The sequence below is a fragment of the Callithrix jacchus genome, chromosome 12 (assembly GCF_049354715.1).
Source record: "Callithrix jacchus isolate 240 chromosome 12, calJac240_pri, whole genome shotgun sequence".
Classification (NCBI taxonomy): domain Eukaryota; kingdom Metazoa; phylum Chordata; class Mammalia; order Primates; family Cebidae; genus Callithrix; species Callithrix jacchus.
In genome coordinates, this window is record NC_133513.1 from 112,950,898 (window position 1) to 112,968,236 (window position 17,339).

The 17,339-nt window shown below is 39.9% G+C and overlaps 1 protein-coding gene across 2 annotated transcripts in view; it reads left to right on the plus strand.

Moving 5' to 3' along the window:
• MCMBP (minichromosome maintenance complex binding protein) overlaps positions 1-17,339 on the plus strand; it is a 45,341-nt gene that overhangs the window by 6,931 nt on the left and 21,071 nt on the right. For both annotated transcript variants that reach the window (XM_002756661.6, XM_078346632.1), the window contains exons 2-6: positions 8,325-8,410; positions 9,005-9,145; positions 9,261-9,302; positions 11,215-11,316; positions 15,088-15,232. In XM_002756661.6, the coding sequence (XP_002756707.1) occupies positions 8,325-8,410; positions 9,005-9,145; positions 9,261-9,302; positions 11,215-11,316; positions 15,088-15,232 (516 nt within the window). The remainder of the gene's footprint in view (positions 1-8,324; positions 8,411-9,004; positions 9,146-9,260; positions 9,303-11,214; positions 11,317-15,087; positions 15,233-17,339) is intronic.

Genomic DNA, 17,339 nt, shown 5'->3' on the forward strand with positions numbered 1-17,339 from the left:
GGTCTCGATCTCTTGACCTCGTGATCCACCCGCCTTGGCCTCCCAAAGTGCTGGGATTGTAGGTGTGAGCCACTGCGCCCGGCCTCAATTTTCTTTTTTTTTACTATATTCATAATGATGTTGTGCAACCATCATCACCACTATCATTTTCTTTTTCTTTTTGAGATGAAGTGAGGCAGAGTCTCACTCTTGCCCAGGCTGGAGTGCAATGGGGAGATCTTGGCTCACTGCAACCCCCGCCCACAACTGTACATCTGCCCACAGATTTACCTATTCTGAACGTTTCATTTAGATGGAATTATACAACATGTGGCCTTCGGGGTCTGGCTTCTTTTCGTTGACCATGATATTTTCATGGTTCATCCGTGTCATAGTATGATTGAGTACTGCATACTGTATTCCTTTTTTTTTTTTGAGACAGAATCTATCTGTTGTCCAGGATGGAATGCTGTGGCAAGACTGTGGCTCACAGCAGCCTCGAACGTCCAGTCTCAAGGATCCCGCAGCCTCAGCTTCCTGAGTAGCTGGGGCTATAGGCATGTATCACCACACCCAGCTAATTTTTAAAACATTTTTTGTAGATTTGGGGTCTCAGTATGTTGCCCAGGCTGGACTCAAACTCCTGGACTCAAGTGACCCTCCTGCCTTGGCCTTCCAAAGTGCTGGGATTACAGATGTGAGCCACTGTACCCAGTCTGCATTGTTTTTATGACTGAAAATAATGTTCCATTGTATGTCTGTACTGCATTTTCTTAATCCATATATTTGTTGATAGACACTTGGGTTATTTCCTGCCTGTTATAAATAGTGCTGGTATAAACATTCATGTACATGTTTTCATGTGCATATAAGTTTTTGATTCTTTCCCAGATATACCTAGGGATGGAATTGCAAGGTCATATTATAATTTTATGTTTAACTTTTTGAGGAATTGCCAGACTTTTCCACAGTGGCTGCACCATTTTACTTCTCAGGTTCAAGTGATTCTCCTGCCTCAGTCTCCCAAGTAGCTGGGATTACAGGTGCCTGCCACCACGCCCAGCTAAGTTTTGTATTTTTAGTAGAGATGATGTTTCACCATGTTGGCCAGGATGGTCTCAAACTCCTGACCTCAGGTAATCCGCCTGCCTCAACCTCCCAAAGTGCTGGGGTTACAGGCGTGAGCCACCATGCCTGACCTAAAATGTTTTCAAGAAAAATTGTGTGCGAAGAGGACAGGAGGCACATTATATAATGTTAAAACGGTCAGTTCACCAAGAAGGACCTAACTATATATGCACCAAGCAACAGAGCTTCAAAATGTATGAAGCAAAAACCAGCGTAAGTAAAAGAAAAAATAGGCAAATCTGCAATTGTAGTTAGATATTTTACTACTCCTTTCTCAGTACTTGACATAATAGTGGATAGAAAATCAAGAATACTGAACAACACACAACTACACAACACCATCAACCAAGTAGATCTAATTGACATTTCTCTACCTAATGACAGTGGAATACACATTCTTTTCAAGTGCACATGTAACGTTCACCAAGATAAACCATATTCTGGGTCATAAACCAAGTATCAAACTTTAAAAAGAACACTTCTAAACAATCCGTGGACTAAAAATTCTCAAAGGAAAGCTTTAAATATTGTGCACTAAACCAAAGTGAAAACTCAGCGTATCAAAATTTGTGAGATACAGCCAAAGATGTGCTTAAATGCATTAACTGACTTCATTAGAAGAAAGTACTAAAGTGAATAATTTAAGCTTCCACCTATGAAACTAGAAATGGAGAACAAAAAAACCCCAAATTAAACAAGAAAGGAAGTAATAGAGAAATAGGAAACAAACAAAAAAAAATAGAAAAATCCATTAAATAGAAAAAAAAATCAGTAAAAACCAAAGCTCTTTAAAAATAAATTAATAGTCATGGCAAGATATTTGAAAATATGCCCATTCCTTTTCCTAAATTTTAGGAGAGGTGTTAATCTGTGTGTACTTTTTAAATGGTGGTGTTTATACTGGACTTTTCTTGCTGTTTAGAATTGGTAATAAATCTTAGACTATAAAAAAAAATAAAATAATAAAATTGTAAGCCCCTATCCAGACTGGCAAAGCGGGGGCGGGAAGGAAGACAAATTACCAATGTTAGAAAAGAAAAGGAGAGACCACCATAGACTGTACAGGCATTAAAAGGATAATACAAACAACTCTACAGATAGAAACTCATCTACTTAGATGAAATGGACCAGTTCCTCAGAAACTGCTGTATTAGTTTCCTGTTTCTCCTGTAACAAATTACAGATGTAGTGGCTTTAAAACAAAAGGTTTTTATTTACAATCCTGGAGACAGAGTCTGACATGGGTCTTACTGGGGTAAAATCAAATTGTTAACAGAACTTGGGGCCGGGCGCGGTCGCTCACGCCTATAATCCCAGCACTTTGGGAGGCAGAGGCGGGTGGATCACAAGGTCAAGAGATCAAGACCATCCTGGTCAACGAGGTGAAACCCCATCTCTACTAAAAATACAAAAATTAGCTTGGCATGGTGGTGTGCGCCAGTAGTCCCAGCTACTCGGGAGGCCGAGGCAGGAGAATTGCTTAAACCCAGGAGGCGGAGGTTGCAGTGAGCCGAGATCTTGCCTTGCACTCCAGTCTGGGTAACAACAGAGAAACTCCGCCTCAAAAAAAAAACAAAAAACTTGCATTCCATTGTGGAGGCTTTAAGAGAGAATCTATTCCTTGGCTTTTCCTGCATCTAGAGTCTGCCCACATTTTTTGGCTTGTGGCCCCTTCCATTTTCAAAGACAAGAAATTGAGTTGTTGCACATCTTACTCTAACTTCCTCTTTCGCTGCCTCCTTCCACATTTAAGGACCATTGTGATTACATTGAACCCATCCAGATAATTTTGCATTTTTAAGTTCAACTGATTATTAGCCTTAATTCCATTTGCTACCTTAATTCCCATATAACATATATTTACAAGTTCTGGGGATTACGACATGAATATCTCGGTGGGAAGGGGTTGGGCATTATTCTGCTGATCATAACTACAAACTGTCCAAACTCACCCAAGATGAAATAGATAGCCATCAGTCCCCACAGCCCTCTCGTCTCCCCCCAGAACTTCTATTGTAGTTTGTCACTGAGTTTACCTACTCTAGTTAACTCATATAAGTAGAATCTTACAATATTTGACCTTTTATATCTGGCTTATCTCACTTAGCATAATGTTTTCAAGGTTTATTCATGTTGTCCTCATTGCTCTTTTTTTTTTTTCTTTTGGAGACTAAATCTCACTCTGTCACCCAGGCTGGAGTGCAGCAGCGCAATCGGCTCACTGAAACTTCCGCCTCTCTGGTTCAAAGGATTCTGCTGTCTCAGCCTCCCAAGTAGCTGGGATTACAGGCGCATGCCACCACACCTGGCTAATTTTTGTATTTTTAGTAGAAACGGGGTTTTGCTATGTTGGACTGGCTGATCTCAAACTCCTGACCTCAGTTGATCCCCGTACCTTGGCCTCCCAAAGTGCTGGGATTACAGGTGTGAGCCACCACACTGACCCTCTTGCTTTTTAACAAAGATACAGGGGTGGGCGCCTGAGGTCAGGAGTTCAAAACTCACACCTGTAATCCTAGCACTTTGGGAAGCAGAGGCAGGTGAATCACCTGTTCAAAACCAGCCTGGCCAACATGATGAAACCCTGTCTCTAGGGAAAAAAAAAAAGAAAAAAAACCCAAAGATACAAAAGCTAATTCAAATGGAAAAAGGCTATTATTTTAAACAAAGACATGAACAATTCAACCTTTACATGGAAAAATACAAATCTCAACCTATACCTCATTTCATATAAAAATTAACTCAAAATGGATTATAGATCTAACTATAAAACCAGAAACTATAAAACTTTTAGAAGAAAACAGATCTTTGTGACCTGGGGTTTGGCAATGAGTTCTTAAAGCATGACAACAAAGGCACAATGCATAAAATAAAAATTTGATAAATTGGGCTTCATCAAAATTAAAAACCTTTCCTCTGTAAAAAAAAAAAATACTATTAGCATGAAAAGACAGGCTATACACTGGGAGAGTATTTGAAAATCCAATATCAGAAAAAGAACTTGAATCCAGAATATAAAAGAAAACACAGTGGCAATTTAAAAACTCAATTTTAAAAGGGGAAAAAGAGTTAAGTAGGCTTAAATAGACATTTCACCAGAAAGGATACCAGGATGGCAAATATCCCCCTCAAAAGATGCACATTTAAGCCATGATATTACATAGTAAAACAGCTAAAATTTAAAAATACATAGTGATGATACTAAGTACTGGCAAGGATATGAACAGCTAGATCTCTTAGAAAGCAAAATGGTGTAGCCACTTTGGAAGACAGGCAGAATCTTAATCATATATTTACCATGTACCCAGTTGTGTCATATCTAGATAGTCATTCTCGAAAAATGAAAGCTCATGTTCACATGAAAATCTGCAGACGCGTGTTCTATAGTTTTGTTCGTAGTTGTCAAAACCTGAATGAACAATCTGAATGTCCTTCAGCAAGCAAACAGATAAACAAATTGATTGTTATTCAGAGAAATAATAGCAATGAAAAGAAATGAAGTATTCATACACAAACATGTTGGCGGTGGTCGCACAACCATCCATATCCCTGAAGATTTACTAGAAGGACTTATGTGACTCATTGTATAGTTTTACTTCTCTCAAAATTTATTGCAGCAAGATGGTAAGGATACATAGTTGGATCCTAAGGGAGAAAGACAAACATGAGGTCTGGAGGAATCTAGTGTCTTGATAATTTTTTTTTTTTTGAGATGGAGTTTCGCTCTTGTTACCCAGGCTGGAGTGCAATGGCAAGATCTCGGCTCACCGCAGCCTCCGCCTCCTGGGTTCAGGCAATTCTCCTGCCTCAGCCTCCTGAGTAGCCGGGATTACAGGCACGCGCCACCATGCCCAGCTAATTTTTTGTATTTTAGTAGAGACGGGGTTTCACCATGTTGACCAGGTTGGTCTCGATCTCTCGACCTCGTGATCCACCCGCCTCGGCCTCCCAAAGTGCTGGGATTACAGGCTTGAGCCACCGCGCCCGGCCAATTTTTTTTTTTTTAATGGGGGGGTGGAGTCGGAATTTTGTTCTTAGCACCAGGGCTTGGAGTGCAGTGAGGCAATCTTGGTTCACTACAACCTCTGCCTCCTGGGTTCAAGCGATTCTCCTGCCTCAGCTTCCTGAGTAGTTAGAATTATAGGCATGCACCACCACGTCCAGCTAATTTTTGTATTTTTAGTAGAAACGGGGTTTTACCATGTTGGCCAGGCTTGTCTCGAACTCCTGACCTCAGGTCATCCACCTGCCTCAGCCTCACAAAGTGCTGCAATTACAGTTGTGAGCCACTGTGCCTAGCCAGGAGATTTTTTTTCATTTTAAGTCCAGAGGTGGAAGGATCAATTACTTGAGCCCAGGAGTTCAAGACGAAACTGGACAACATAGCAAGACCTCTGTATCTACAAAAAAATTTAAAGGTAGCCAGGCATGATGGGACGTGCCTGGGTCCCATCTACTCAGGAGACTGAGACCAGATGCTCAATTGAGCTCAGCAAATTAAGGTTGTAGTGAGCCAAGATGATGCCACTGCATTCCATCCTGGGTGATAGAGCAACACCCTGTCTCAAAAAAAAAAAAAATTGCATTTATATACATTCAGGTAACTTAGAAATAACTTGCTGCTCCCCAGTCACTGCTTAATATAGCTTTGCTACTTGTTATGTGGTATTCTCTTTTTTTTTTTTTTTTTTTTTGAGGCAGAGTTTCATTCTTGTTACCCAGGCTGAAGTGCAATGGCATGATCTCGGCTCACCGCAACCTCGGCCTCCTGGGTTCAGGCAATTTTCCCACCTCAGCCTCCTGAGTAGCTGGGATTACAGGCACACGCCACCATGCCCAGCTAATTTTTTGTATTTTTAGTAGAGACGGGGTTTCACCATGTTGACCAGTATGGTCTCGATCTTGACCTCGTGAGCCACCACGCCCGGCCTGGTATTCTTAGGTTTTTTTTACACAATTGCAGGCAGAATAGTTGGCGTGGCAGTCATGGCTGTGTAATAGTCTTTTCTTTAAACATCCATTTTGACTACAAGCGAAAATACCCACTTATCTTTTACCCAAGTCACTGTATCTAGTAGAGCAGCTATTCTTAAACTTCAGTGTGCATTACAGTCAGTCACCTAGAGGGCTTTTTAAAACATGAATTGCTAGGCTCCACCCTTAAGAGTTTCTGATTCTATGGCTTGGGATTGGGCTGAATAATTTGCATTTCTTTTTTTTTTTTGAGACGGAGGTTAGCTGTTGTTACCCAGACCTGGAGTGCAATGGCAGGCGCGCAAAATTTTTCTATTTTTAGTAGAGACGGGGTTTCACCTCGTTGACCAGGATGGTCTCGATCTCTTGACCTTGTGATCCACCCGCCTCTGCCTCCCAAAGTGCTGGGATTATAGGCGTGAGCCACTGTGCCTGGCCTAGTAATTTGCATTTATAAAAAGGATTCGGGTGGTGCTAATGATGCTGTTCAGGGAACCAACTTTGAGGACCAGTTTACTACTGGATTTAACATCTGGGCGTCATAATCATCTGAGGAGTCACCCATCCCTACTTCTTTTTCAGAACTGGCCTTTGTCCAGTTAAGTAACCGTGTTTGGAAGTCCTGCTCAAACATGGTGTTAGGATTGTATGAGCATTTTCAACAAATTCAGCTCCATAACAAGTGTAGAATTTTTGTTTTGTACTCCAAATCTTCATAACACTTGTGTGATGAATACAGATGGTGGCAGGATTGGCCCACTGTGTGGTTTGGTGGTTTTAGTTCACATAAATCTGTATTCCATCAAATAGCTCACTTTTTGGTCTTAGCCAGTTCCCGTAAGTGCCTTCTGTAGATGACATGCTAATTGTAAGGAGTAAATAAACTACACAGTAGATAAATGGACTATCACTTTGACTGGGTGATCAAAATTAACGTCACCAACGAAGGGAAGATGAACATCATGTCTTTCCAGATACCTAGAAGGACAAAATATCACTTAAACAGTAGTTTGAAACCATCATTTAAACAGCAGTTTGGTTATACTTGATTGGAATCTAATCATAAGGGAACCAACAAATCCAAATTGAGAAGCATTCAATGTTTTAAAAAGGACCTTATTCTTCTTAAATAGCAATGTCATAAAATATAAAGCTTGAGGAACTATTTCAGATTAAAGGGGAGTAAAGAGACCTGATAGCTAAATGCAAAAGTGATCCTAGGCCAGATCCTGTACTGAAGGGTAAAAAGTGCTACAGAGGATAGTATTGGGTCAATTTTGAATTTCCTGAGGTTGGTAACAGTACTACGGTTATAGAAGATAGTTTCCTTAGGAGATACACTGAAATATTTTAAGGCAAAAATACGTGATAGTACAACTTAATCTTTTGTTTGTATGTTTGATTTTTTGAGATGGAGTTTCGTTCTTGTTGCCCAGGCTGGAGTGCAGTGGCACGATCTTGGCTCGCCACAACCTCCACCTTCCAGATTCAAGCAGTTCTCCTGTCTCAGGCTCCCCGATAGCTGGGATTACAGGCATGCGCCATCACGCCTGGCTAATTTTATATTTTTAGTAGAGATGGGGTTTCTCCATGTTGGTCAGGCTGATCTCAAACTCCCAACCTCAGGTGATCCCCCCCACCTCAGCCTCCCAAAGTGCTGGGATTGTGGGCGTGAGCCACCACACCCAGCCTATGCAACTTATATGAGTCAGAAAAATAATAAGAGATGGAGCAAATGATAAGCAAGTGAGGCAGGGATACAGGTGTTATTCCCAATTTTTTTGAATCTGGAATTATTCCCAAATGAAATTGTAAACAAACTTCAGCTCTTCATTTCAGGATAGTTGTAAAGATTAACTAAAAACTACATAAAAAGATTTTAAAAGAACAAAGTGCTTTACAAGCAGTGGCTCATATGCTGCTGAATCTAGGTAGCCTTGTATCTCATTCTGTAGGTGTCCCCAGCTTCACTGTGGGTACCAGAGAGCTGGCAGGAAGTCAACATCCTCCTGATTTATAACTGTCCCTCTCCCGGACCAGTACAGTTTCTTGAATATGTCTTGTGTAGTACTTCAGACATGCTGAAGTATAAAATTCATCCTTCTAGCTAGAGTTCATTCTATCATAGTAGCAAATTTTAGTTTGGTTTTTGCTGGCTAAACTATTGTGTGACTCACCTGATCATAGTCTCTGATTATATATTGCCTGTATATTAGCTTTGAAAAGTACATTTCTCTTTTCAGCCCAAAATGGAGTTAATCCTGACTGGGAGAAGAAAGTAATTGAGTATTTTAAGGAAAAGCTGAAGGAAAATAATGCTCCTAAGTGGGTAAGCTTATTGCTGTTTTTGGGGGAGAGGGTTGGGCAGACTGTACAGTTTCTCTTGGTAGAGTAGTAACACACATGTAATTTTAAAATATGTGGATTAATGTGTACTTCTGCTTCAAGTAAGTATGAAAAGACTTTCGTCTCTTGCTAATTAAGCAAATAAATACTAATACATTATGCCTCTAGGTGGCAGTAACTGACTGTATTGCTTCCTAAGACAAATCTTTAGTTGCAAAAGCATCAATTACCTTTGTTTTATTATCTTCATTTTGAAAGAATTGGCGTATGCTAGTTTTAAGAGAAGAGCTCAACCAGGTGAATGCCTTTTTGCTAATTGAAAAGTGTTCTAAATGAAAAACATTTTTTAGCATTCTTTTACATTATGGTCAAATGTTATCTAAACTGGGAAGAACTGGAAGAGAACTTATCCCCAGAATTATGTTGGCCAGTGAGATCATTTGGCTCCCTGGCCAATGATGAGGTATGGGTGGGTGTGTGTTTAACAGTTTGAGTCTGGATATAAAGTTTGTGTATGTATGCTTCATGTTGTATAGACGGGATATTTAGTTGACTTACTTGATTATTTTCTTTTAAGGTACCATCACTGAATGAAGTTCCCCTTCATTATTTGAAACCTAATAGTTTTGTGAAATTTCGTTGCATGATTCAGGATATGTTTGACCCTGAGTTTTACATGGGAGTTTATGAAACAGTTAATCAAAACACAAAAGCACATGTAAGTATTGCTGTTTTCCTGAATTTGTGATATTAATTTTGTTCTTGTGCTGTTTGTGGTAGTTTTGGTTCTGATATATTGATATAATTCTGTTTTCCTCTGTTTTGGGTCATAGGTTCTTCATTTTGGAAAATACAGAGATGTAGCAGAGTGTGGGGTATGTATCTTTAATATATGTAAAACATTTTTAGTAAGAATTTTTCCTAAGCAGAGAATTTGTAATTTGGCTAATCTTAAATTTGTTTATCTTGTGTATAAGTCATAAGAAATCATGTGAAATGTTTTCTTTCTTTTTTTGGGGGGGGGGAAGATTTATTACTTCCAGACAGCAAGGAACAACAGAAACCCAGGATTCAAGTTGAGTGGGTCTCCAAGCCTTAGAAAAGCTGTCCAGAGTAGAGGGAGTCATGTACCCCACTTGCACAAATAAAGAAATGTTTTCTTTATTTGGCTTTATTTAAGAGTTTGATGTGACGTTTTTATTCTTCTAAAGATCTTTTAGAAGGGAAAATACTGTTAATGCCAAAATTAATTTCTCTCTCCCATATCCATATATAATATATATGTAAAACAAAATACCCTAGGTTGCAAAATTAAATTCTTTTTTATTCTTTCAAAGACAAAGCCGGTGGCAATCCCACTGTTTTTCATAGAAAACTGTCAGGATCACCTGTAATATAGAAATTTAGTGAAATAATCATTCCTAGGTAGCTCTGAGATGAGATTCAAAAGTCAGATATTACTCCCTAGGAAAGGCATATTCTCTTTCAAATATACTTAGAAAACTCTAAGAGGTAGAAGGGACCCAAGAGACATCAAGTTTGAGCCTAATGCATACAAGCTAGGATTTTTTGTTTGCTTTTCTTTCTAGGCCCAAGGTACCTTTTTCCTAAAATGACTCTTTTATTTATGATTTTTCAGCAACATGTGTACTGACTCTCTCTTAGCCTTTAATAGTGTCACACATGGGCAGCCTCTTCTCTTTTATTGGCCCATTTCCAGATATTGAGATTACTAAGTTATATTAATACACAGCTTTTTCTAGTATACAATAATGTAATATGTTAGCCTAATGTGTTCGGGGTCCTTAAACAGGGGATACCATAATCATTAATACAGTTGATCCATTAGGCTTGGCACAGCATTTATTTTATGGAAACACTCTAAAAGAAAAGAGAGCCCTGAAGTTCATCATGTGTTAAGATTGCACAGGTCTGACTTTCAAATTGAGTTCATTACTCTAAATAATTGTCAGACGTTACGTTTTTGTTAAATATAATCTTTGCAGTAACTTTCCAAATTAGGGCTATTTTTCTATCCAGATCTGCCAACTGAACCAGAATATTTAATTAACAACAACTTCTACTGTGAATTAACAGACTGGTATTAGGGTTTGATAAATCAGTCTCCTGAGGTTTGGGTAAGCCAAGAGTTAGACTCCAAAAATGTAAAAACTCTAGATAACCTGATAGAAGTAAGGTTCTAGATCCACAAAGCAGAGAACTAGACCCAGACCATAAGTCACTCCATAGAGGTCCCATTTTTCTGGATTTGGGGGAGGAAGTGTTTGATGACTGTATTTGAAATGATTTCAGGCTGGGTGTGGTGGCTCACGCCTATAATCCCACCAGTTTAGGAGGCCAAGGCAGGTGGATTACCTGAGGTCAGGAGTTCGAGACCAGCCTGACCAACATGAAGAAACCGCTTCTCTACTAAAAATACAAAATTAGCTGGGTGTGGTGGCACTTGCCTGTAATCCCAGCTAACTTGGGAGGCTGAGGCAGGAGAATCACTTGAACCCAGACGGTGGAGGTGCAGTGCCTTTACACTCCGGCCTGGGCAACAAGAGTGAAACTCTGTATCAAAAACAAAATAAAGAAGAAGAAGAAATGATTTTATATCCATTTTCTTTTAACAAGTGATAGTCTGGAATTAGTTACTTGTTAATTAAATTAACTCGTAAAATATTTGCTGTGGTGTTACATGAAAATGTGGTTGCTAATTTTAAAATAAATTTTGTTTTTTTTTTTTAAATGAATTTTTAAAAATACTTTTTATGTGTATCATAGCCTCAACAAGAACTTGATTTAAACTCTCCACGAAATACCACTTTGGAAAGACAGACTTTCTATTGTGTTCCGGTGCCTGGGGAATCTACATGGGTAAAAGAAATATCCTTTATCTGAACTTTCTTATTATGTTGATGGTTTCTAAAAACTTAGTCTTTAATTATTCTTCCTTTGCAAAGCTTGGCTTTATTTTAATAAAATGTGTTTCATTTGTTCTAATTGAGAAAACCCATAAAACAAGCTAAGTGTTCATCACTAAGTAGTGGTGAAATTACAGTACATTCCTATAATACTAGAAATACTGTTAAAAAGATTGCAGTAAATTTTTTTTCTTTTCTTTTCTTTGAGATAGGGGTGCACTGTCACCAGGCTGGAGTGCCATGGAACAAACATGGCTCACTGCTGCTTCAACCTCCAGGGTTCAAGCAATCTTCCTGCCTCAGCCTCTGTAGTAGTTGGGACCACAAGCATGTGCCACCATCCCTAGCTAATTTTTTGATTTCTCGTAGAAACAGGGTTCACTTTGTAGCCCAAGCTTGTCTTGAACTCCTGGGCTCAAGTGATCCTCTCACCTCAGCCTCCCAAAGTGCAGGGATTATAGGCGTGAGCCACCATGCTCCACCTCAAGGCACATTTAAAGGTACTGAAAAAATATCATGATGATTAAAGTAAAAAAATAGTTTCAAATTAGAATTCATTCTAATTTTCGTTTTTTCTTTTTTTTTTGAGACGGAGTTTCGCTCTTGTTACCCAGGCTGGAGTGCAATGGCGCGATCTCGGCTCACCGCAACCTCCGCCCCCTGGGTTCAGGCAATTCTCCTGCCTCAGCCTCCTGAGTAGCTGGGATTACAGGCACACGCCACTGTGCTCAGCTAATTTTTTGTAATTTTAAGTAGAGACGGGGTTTCACCATGTTGACCAGGTTGGTCTCGATCTGCCGACCTCGTGATCCACCCGCCTCGGCCTCCCAAAGTGCTGGGATTACAGGCTTGAGCCACCGCGCCCGGCCCATTCTAATTTTCTTAAGGGAAAACAACATGTTGGCTGTTTTGAGAGGGGATTGTAGAAACATCTCCTTTTCATTTACGGTAATAGTTTTTTAGGGCATGGCTCACCTACACTAAAATGCACAGATTTTAAGGTAATGCACAGTGATTTGAATAAATGCATCTATCCATATAATTTATACCCCGTGGTAAAGAACTTGTGCCTAAAAATTCCCTTCTGCCTTTTTCCAGTCACTACTTTCTCCCCTGCAAGCACAGTCCTCAATTCTTTCATTATTGCTTGTTTTTTTTTTGCCTATTCTTCAGTGGCATCTAAATGGCGTCATATAGTATATAGTCTTTGGGTCTGACATCTTGTGTTTAACATAATGCATTTGAAAGTCATTCATGTGCATATCAGTAGTTCTTCATTTCTATTTTTTTTCCAAGTATGATTTGTTTATACAGTCTCCAGTTGATGAGCATTTAGGTTGTTTGCAGTTTTAAGTTGGGCATTTTCTTTGTGAGAATATTTTGAACTACTAATTCAGTTTAACAGATATTTTGAGTCCGTTGTGATAAGTTGTATCTTTCAAGGACTGTTTTGAAGTCATTTAAACCCAGTTGTTGAATTTATTGACAAAGCTTGTCAGAGTGTTTCCTTGTTTTCTTTTTAATGTTTGAGGGATATCTAGCATGCATCTCTTTCATTCCCAATAGTGTTAGTTTATATTTCACTTCAATTTTCTGTTTTCTGTTTCATCGACTTCTGTTTTATTTCCTTCTTCTTGGTTTGATTTTAATGGGTCTTTTTCTAGCTTTTTAAGGTAGATGCTCAGGTTATTGATTTCAAATTTTTCTTGTTTTCTAATGTTAGCTACTAAAGCTATAAATGTCTCCCTAACCACTGCTTTAGTTGCATCCCACAAGTTTTAACTCGTTTTTACTATCATTCAATTCAAAATACTTTCTAATTTCCCTGTGATTTCTTCTTTGATCCTTGGCCCTGGCAACAGCCTGCTTCTGTTACCCTCGTTCTTTGTGCTATTTTTGTCATATATTTCACTCACACTTAGATTATAGAACTCAAAATGTGTAATTACTATTTTTGCTTTAAACAGTCATTTGTTTTTTATATAAATCAAGCAAGAATAATTCATCTTTTATATTTGGCATTATTTCCCTTAGTGTTTTTTTTTTTTTTTTTGAGATGAAGTCTCGCTCTGTTGCCAGGCTAGAGTGTAGTGGCTTGATCTTGGCTCACTGCAACCTCCACCTCCCGGGTTCAAGAGATTCTCCTTCCTCAGCCTCCCACTACAGGTGCATGCCACCACGTCCAGCTAATTTTGTTCTGTTTTTAGTAGAGACATGGTTTCATCATGTTGACCAGGATGGTCTCAATCTCCTGACCTTGTGATCTGCCTGCCTCAGCCTCCCAAAGTACTGGGATTACAGGTGTGAACCACTGCACCTGGCCAGTGATGATTTTTTTTAAAGTACAGATCTGTTGGTGACAAATTCTGTCAGTTTCTGTTCAATTGAAAATATCTTTTATTTTGCCTTCATTTTTGTTTGTTTGTTTATTTATTTATTTTGAGACAAGATCTCTCCCTTTGTTGCCTAGGCTGGTTTCAAACTCCTGAGCTAAAGTGATCCACCTGCCTTGGCCTCCCAAAGCACTAGGATTCCAGATGTGAACCGCTGCACCTGGCCTCACCCTTTTTTTTGAAAAACATTTTCATTGGATATAGAATTTTTATTTTTTATTTTAATATTTTACTTATTAAGAAAAAATAGGCCGGGCACAGTGGCTCATGCCTATAATCCCAGCACTTTGGGAGGCAGAGGCAGGAGGTTCACTTGAGGCAGGGAGTTTGAGACCAGCCTGGCTAACATGGCAGTTAGCTGGGCATGGTGGTAGATACTTTTGGCTCCAGCTACTCCAGTGGCTTGTGGCAGGAGGATCGCTTGAACCCAGAAGACAGAAGTTGCAATAAGCTGAGATCACACCACTGTACTCTAGCCTAGGTGACAGAGTGAGACTCTGCCTCAAAAAAAAAAAGAGAGAGAGAGACGGGAATCTCACTATGTTGCCTAGGCTACTCTCAACCTCCTGGGCTGAGCAATCCTCCCACCTCAGCCTCCCGAAGTGCGTGCTGGGGTTACAGATGTTAGCTACCACACCCACCTGGGATTTGTTAGGGGTGGTGTAGCACAGCCCTTGCTGTGCAGTAGATGGTCCTTATTCGTGAGGTGTGTTATTTCTAGGTCTCACCTAAATGCCTGGGGTGACTAGCAGGGTCCATTCTAGTATTATACTACTTTCAGAGTCTCCATTTAAAATCTCTGCCATCTAGCAGCTGTTCTCTGCTATGCCGTGGCATAGTGTTTTGTCAGAGATTCAAATGGAACCTTTTGGGTCTTTTATCCATAACTACTTCCTTTTTAGTCCTCTGCAAATTCCAGTTGCTTTCAGTAGCCCTGAACCATGTGCTCTGTCTTGTCCACCCAGTAAGAACAGAGTCTCTACTGCTCTTTGTTACAGTTTGGAGAATGTCTCCAGGAGAGAGCTGGGAGAATTTGAAGTTTACCTGCTGTGTTTCTCCTCATTCAAGGATCATAGCCTATGCTCCCTGTTATCCAGTGACTGAAAACAGTTGTTTCACATATTTTGTCCAGTTACATTGTTGTTTACAGCAAGGATAGGAGCATAAGGCTGATACCTATTACTCTCGTGACCAAAACTGGAAGTCTGGTCTCCTTTTAAAAATGCATTTTCACTTTAACTGAATTGCCAAACTAATAATTTTTTATAAGTCATATCATTAGCATAACATTTAGGATATTCTTCAGTTTATGGTAGTCTTTTCTTAACTTTTCATTTAACGCCTGTGTTAATGCAAACCAAGCTCGAGTCAGTCCCTCAACATCCTACACTCCTAGTCGCCACAAGAGGAGTTATGAAGATGATGACGATATGGACCTACAGCCCAATAAACAGAAAGACCAACATGCAGGTGGCAGACAAGCAGGTAGTGTGTCAACACGTTTCTCGTAGACTTTGCTCTCTTACAGTAGGTTAATTTTCAGAGTTAATTATTATATTATATAGCTCTACATTTAGGAGTTGGCGATGATGTGGCAACCCTCAAGTCTGTCAAGAGTTACAGTGTTGAGTTTTTACAGTACTCTTTGGTTAGACTGTGCTTCACAGCTGAGCACTTAGGCATCACTTCGGGACAAGTGGTTGCTCTAATGTATGTTTTTGGAGTCTCAACTGACTAAATGGAAAGGTCTTTTCTACATATTTCTTTTTTTTTCCCAATTCTTAAATAAGATGGAAGCCTGGTGCTTTACCCTAAAAACAACTTGTTTTTATCTGAAAACATGCTTTCTCATTTTATTTTTTATTTTTTTGTTTCATTCCTGTCACCCATGCTGGAGTGCAGTGGCACAGTCTTGGCTCACTGGAATGTTTACCTCCCAGGCTCAGGTGTACCATGCCTCACTAATCTTCGTATTTTTTTGTAGAGACAGGGTTTTGCCATGTTGTCCAGGCTGGTCTCGAACTCCTGAGGTCAAGTAATCCGTCTACCTCGACCTCCCAAAGTATTTTAAAAACACGCTTAAAATATACCTTCTGGTTGAAACAAAAAGACCAAAAGTTTAAACTTTCTACTCAATAAGAGCATGAGAGAAATTCAGAATTGCTACATATCATTGATTTCAATCATAGTTTTTTGGTTTTCTTTTAGAGACGGGATCTTGCTGTGTTACCCACACAGGAGTATAGTGGCATGATCATGCTTCACTGTAGCCTTGACCTCCTGGGCTCAAGTGATCTCTCATTTGAATCTGCCTGGTAGCTAGGACGATAGGCACATGGTACCAAACTCAGCTAACTTTTAAAATTTTGTGTAGAGATGAGATCTCCCTATGTTCCCCAGGCTGGTCTCAAACTCCTGCGCTCAAGTGATCCTTTCATATCAGCCTCCCAAAGCACTGACATTACAGGTGTGAGCCACTGTGCCTAACCAGTCATAGCTTTTATAAGCAGTGAATTTCTTTGTTATGGCAGGTATATAAGTTTGTCTTTATTTTTCCTTTTATGTGCTAGTCACTTCCCTTTAGCACCTTTAATCAAAAGGAAAATTAAAGGACAAGGAGGCAAAACAAATCAGTCTGGTCGTTTACTATTTGCAGGATTGGATTGAGAAGGCAGATTTAAGAGTCAGTGGTAAACAGGGATTTACTAATGAATTTTATTTACTCTGTAAGAAATAATACAGAGAGGCTGGGCATGGTGGCTCACATCTATAATCCCAGACCTTCGGGAGGCCAAGGCAGGTAGATCATTTGAGGTCTGGAGTTCGAAACTAACCGGGCCAACATGGTGAAACCCTGTCTCTATTAAAAACAAAAATTAGCTGAGTGTGGTGGTGCATGTCTGTAGTCCCAGCTATTTGAGAGGCTGAGGCAAGACAGTTGCTTGAACCCAGGAGGCAAAGGTTGTAGTGAGCCATGATCGTGCCACCACACTCCGGTCTGGGTGACAGAGCAAGGCTCTATCTCAAAAAAAGAAAGAAACAGGGCCAGGTGGGGTGGCTAACACCTGTAATCCCAGCACTTTGGGAGGATCATGAGGTCAGGAGTTTGAGACCAGCCTGGCCAACATGGTCAAACATTGTCTCTACTAAAAATACAAAAAATTAGCCGGACACAGTGGAACACGCCTGTAGTTCCAGCTACTCAGGAGGGGGTGTGAGGCAGGAGAATTGCTTGAACCTGGGAGGCAGAAGTTGTAGTGAACTGAGATTGTGCCACTGCACTGCAGTCTGGGTAACAGAGCAAGACTCAGTGTCAAAAGAAAAAAAAAGACATAATGCAGAAAGGTCTTGTATACCTTTTGCCTCCTTCCCCCAGTGGTAACACCTTACATAATTGTAGTAGAATATCATAACCAGGAAATGGACATTGATACAATCACTTTTTTTTTTTTTTGAGATGGAGTTTCACTCTTGTCACCCAGGCTGGAGTGCAGTGATGTGATTTCAGCTTCCTGCAACCTCCACCTCCTTGGTTCAAGCAATTCTCCTGCCTCAGCTTCCAGAGTAATTGGGACTACAGTCATGTGCCACC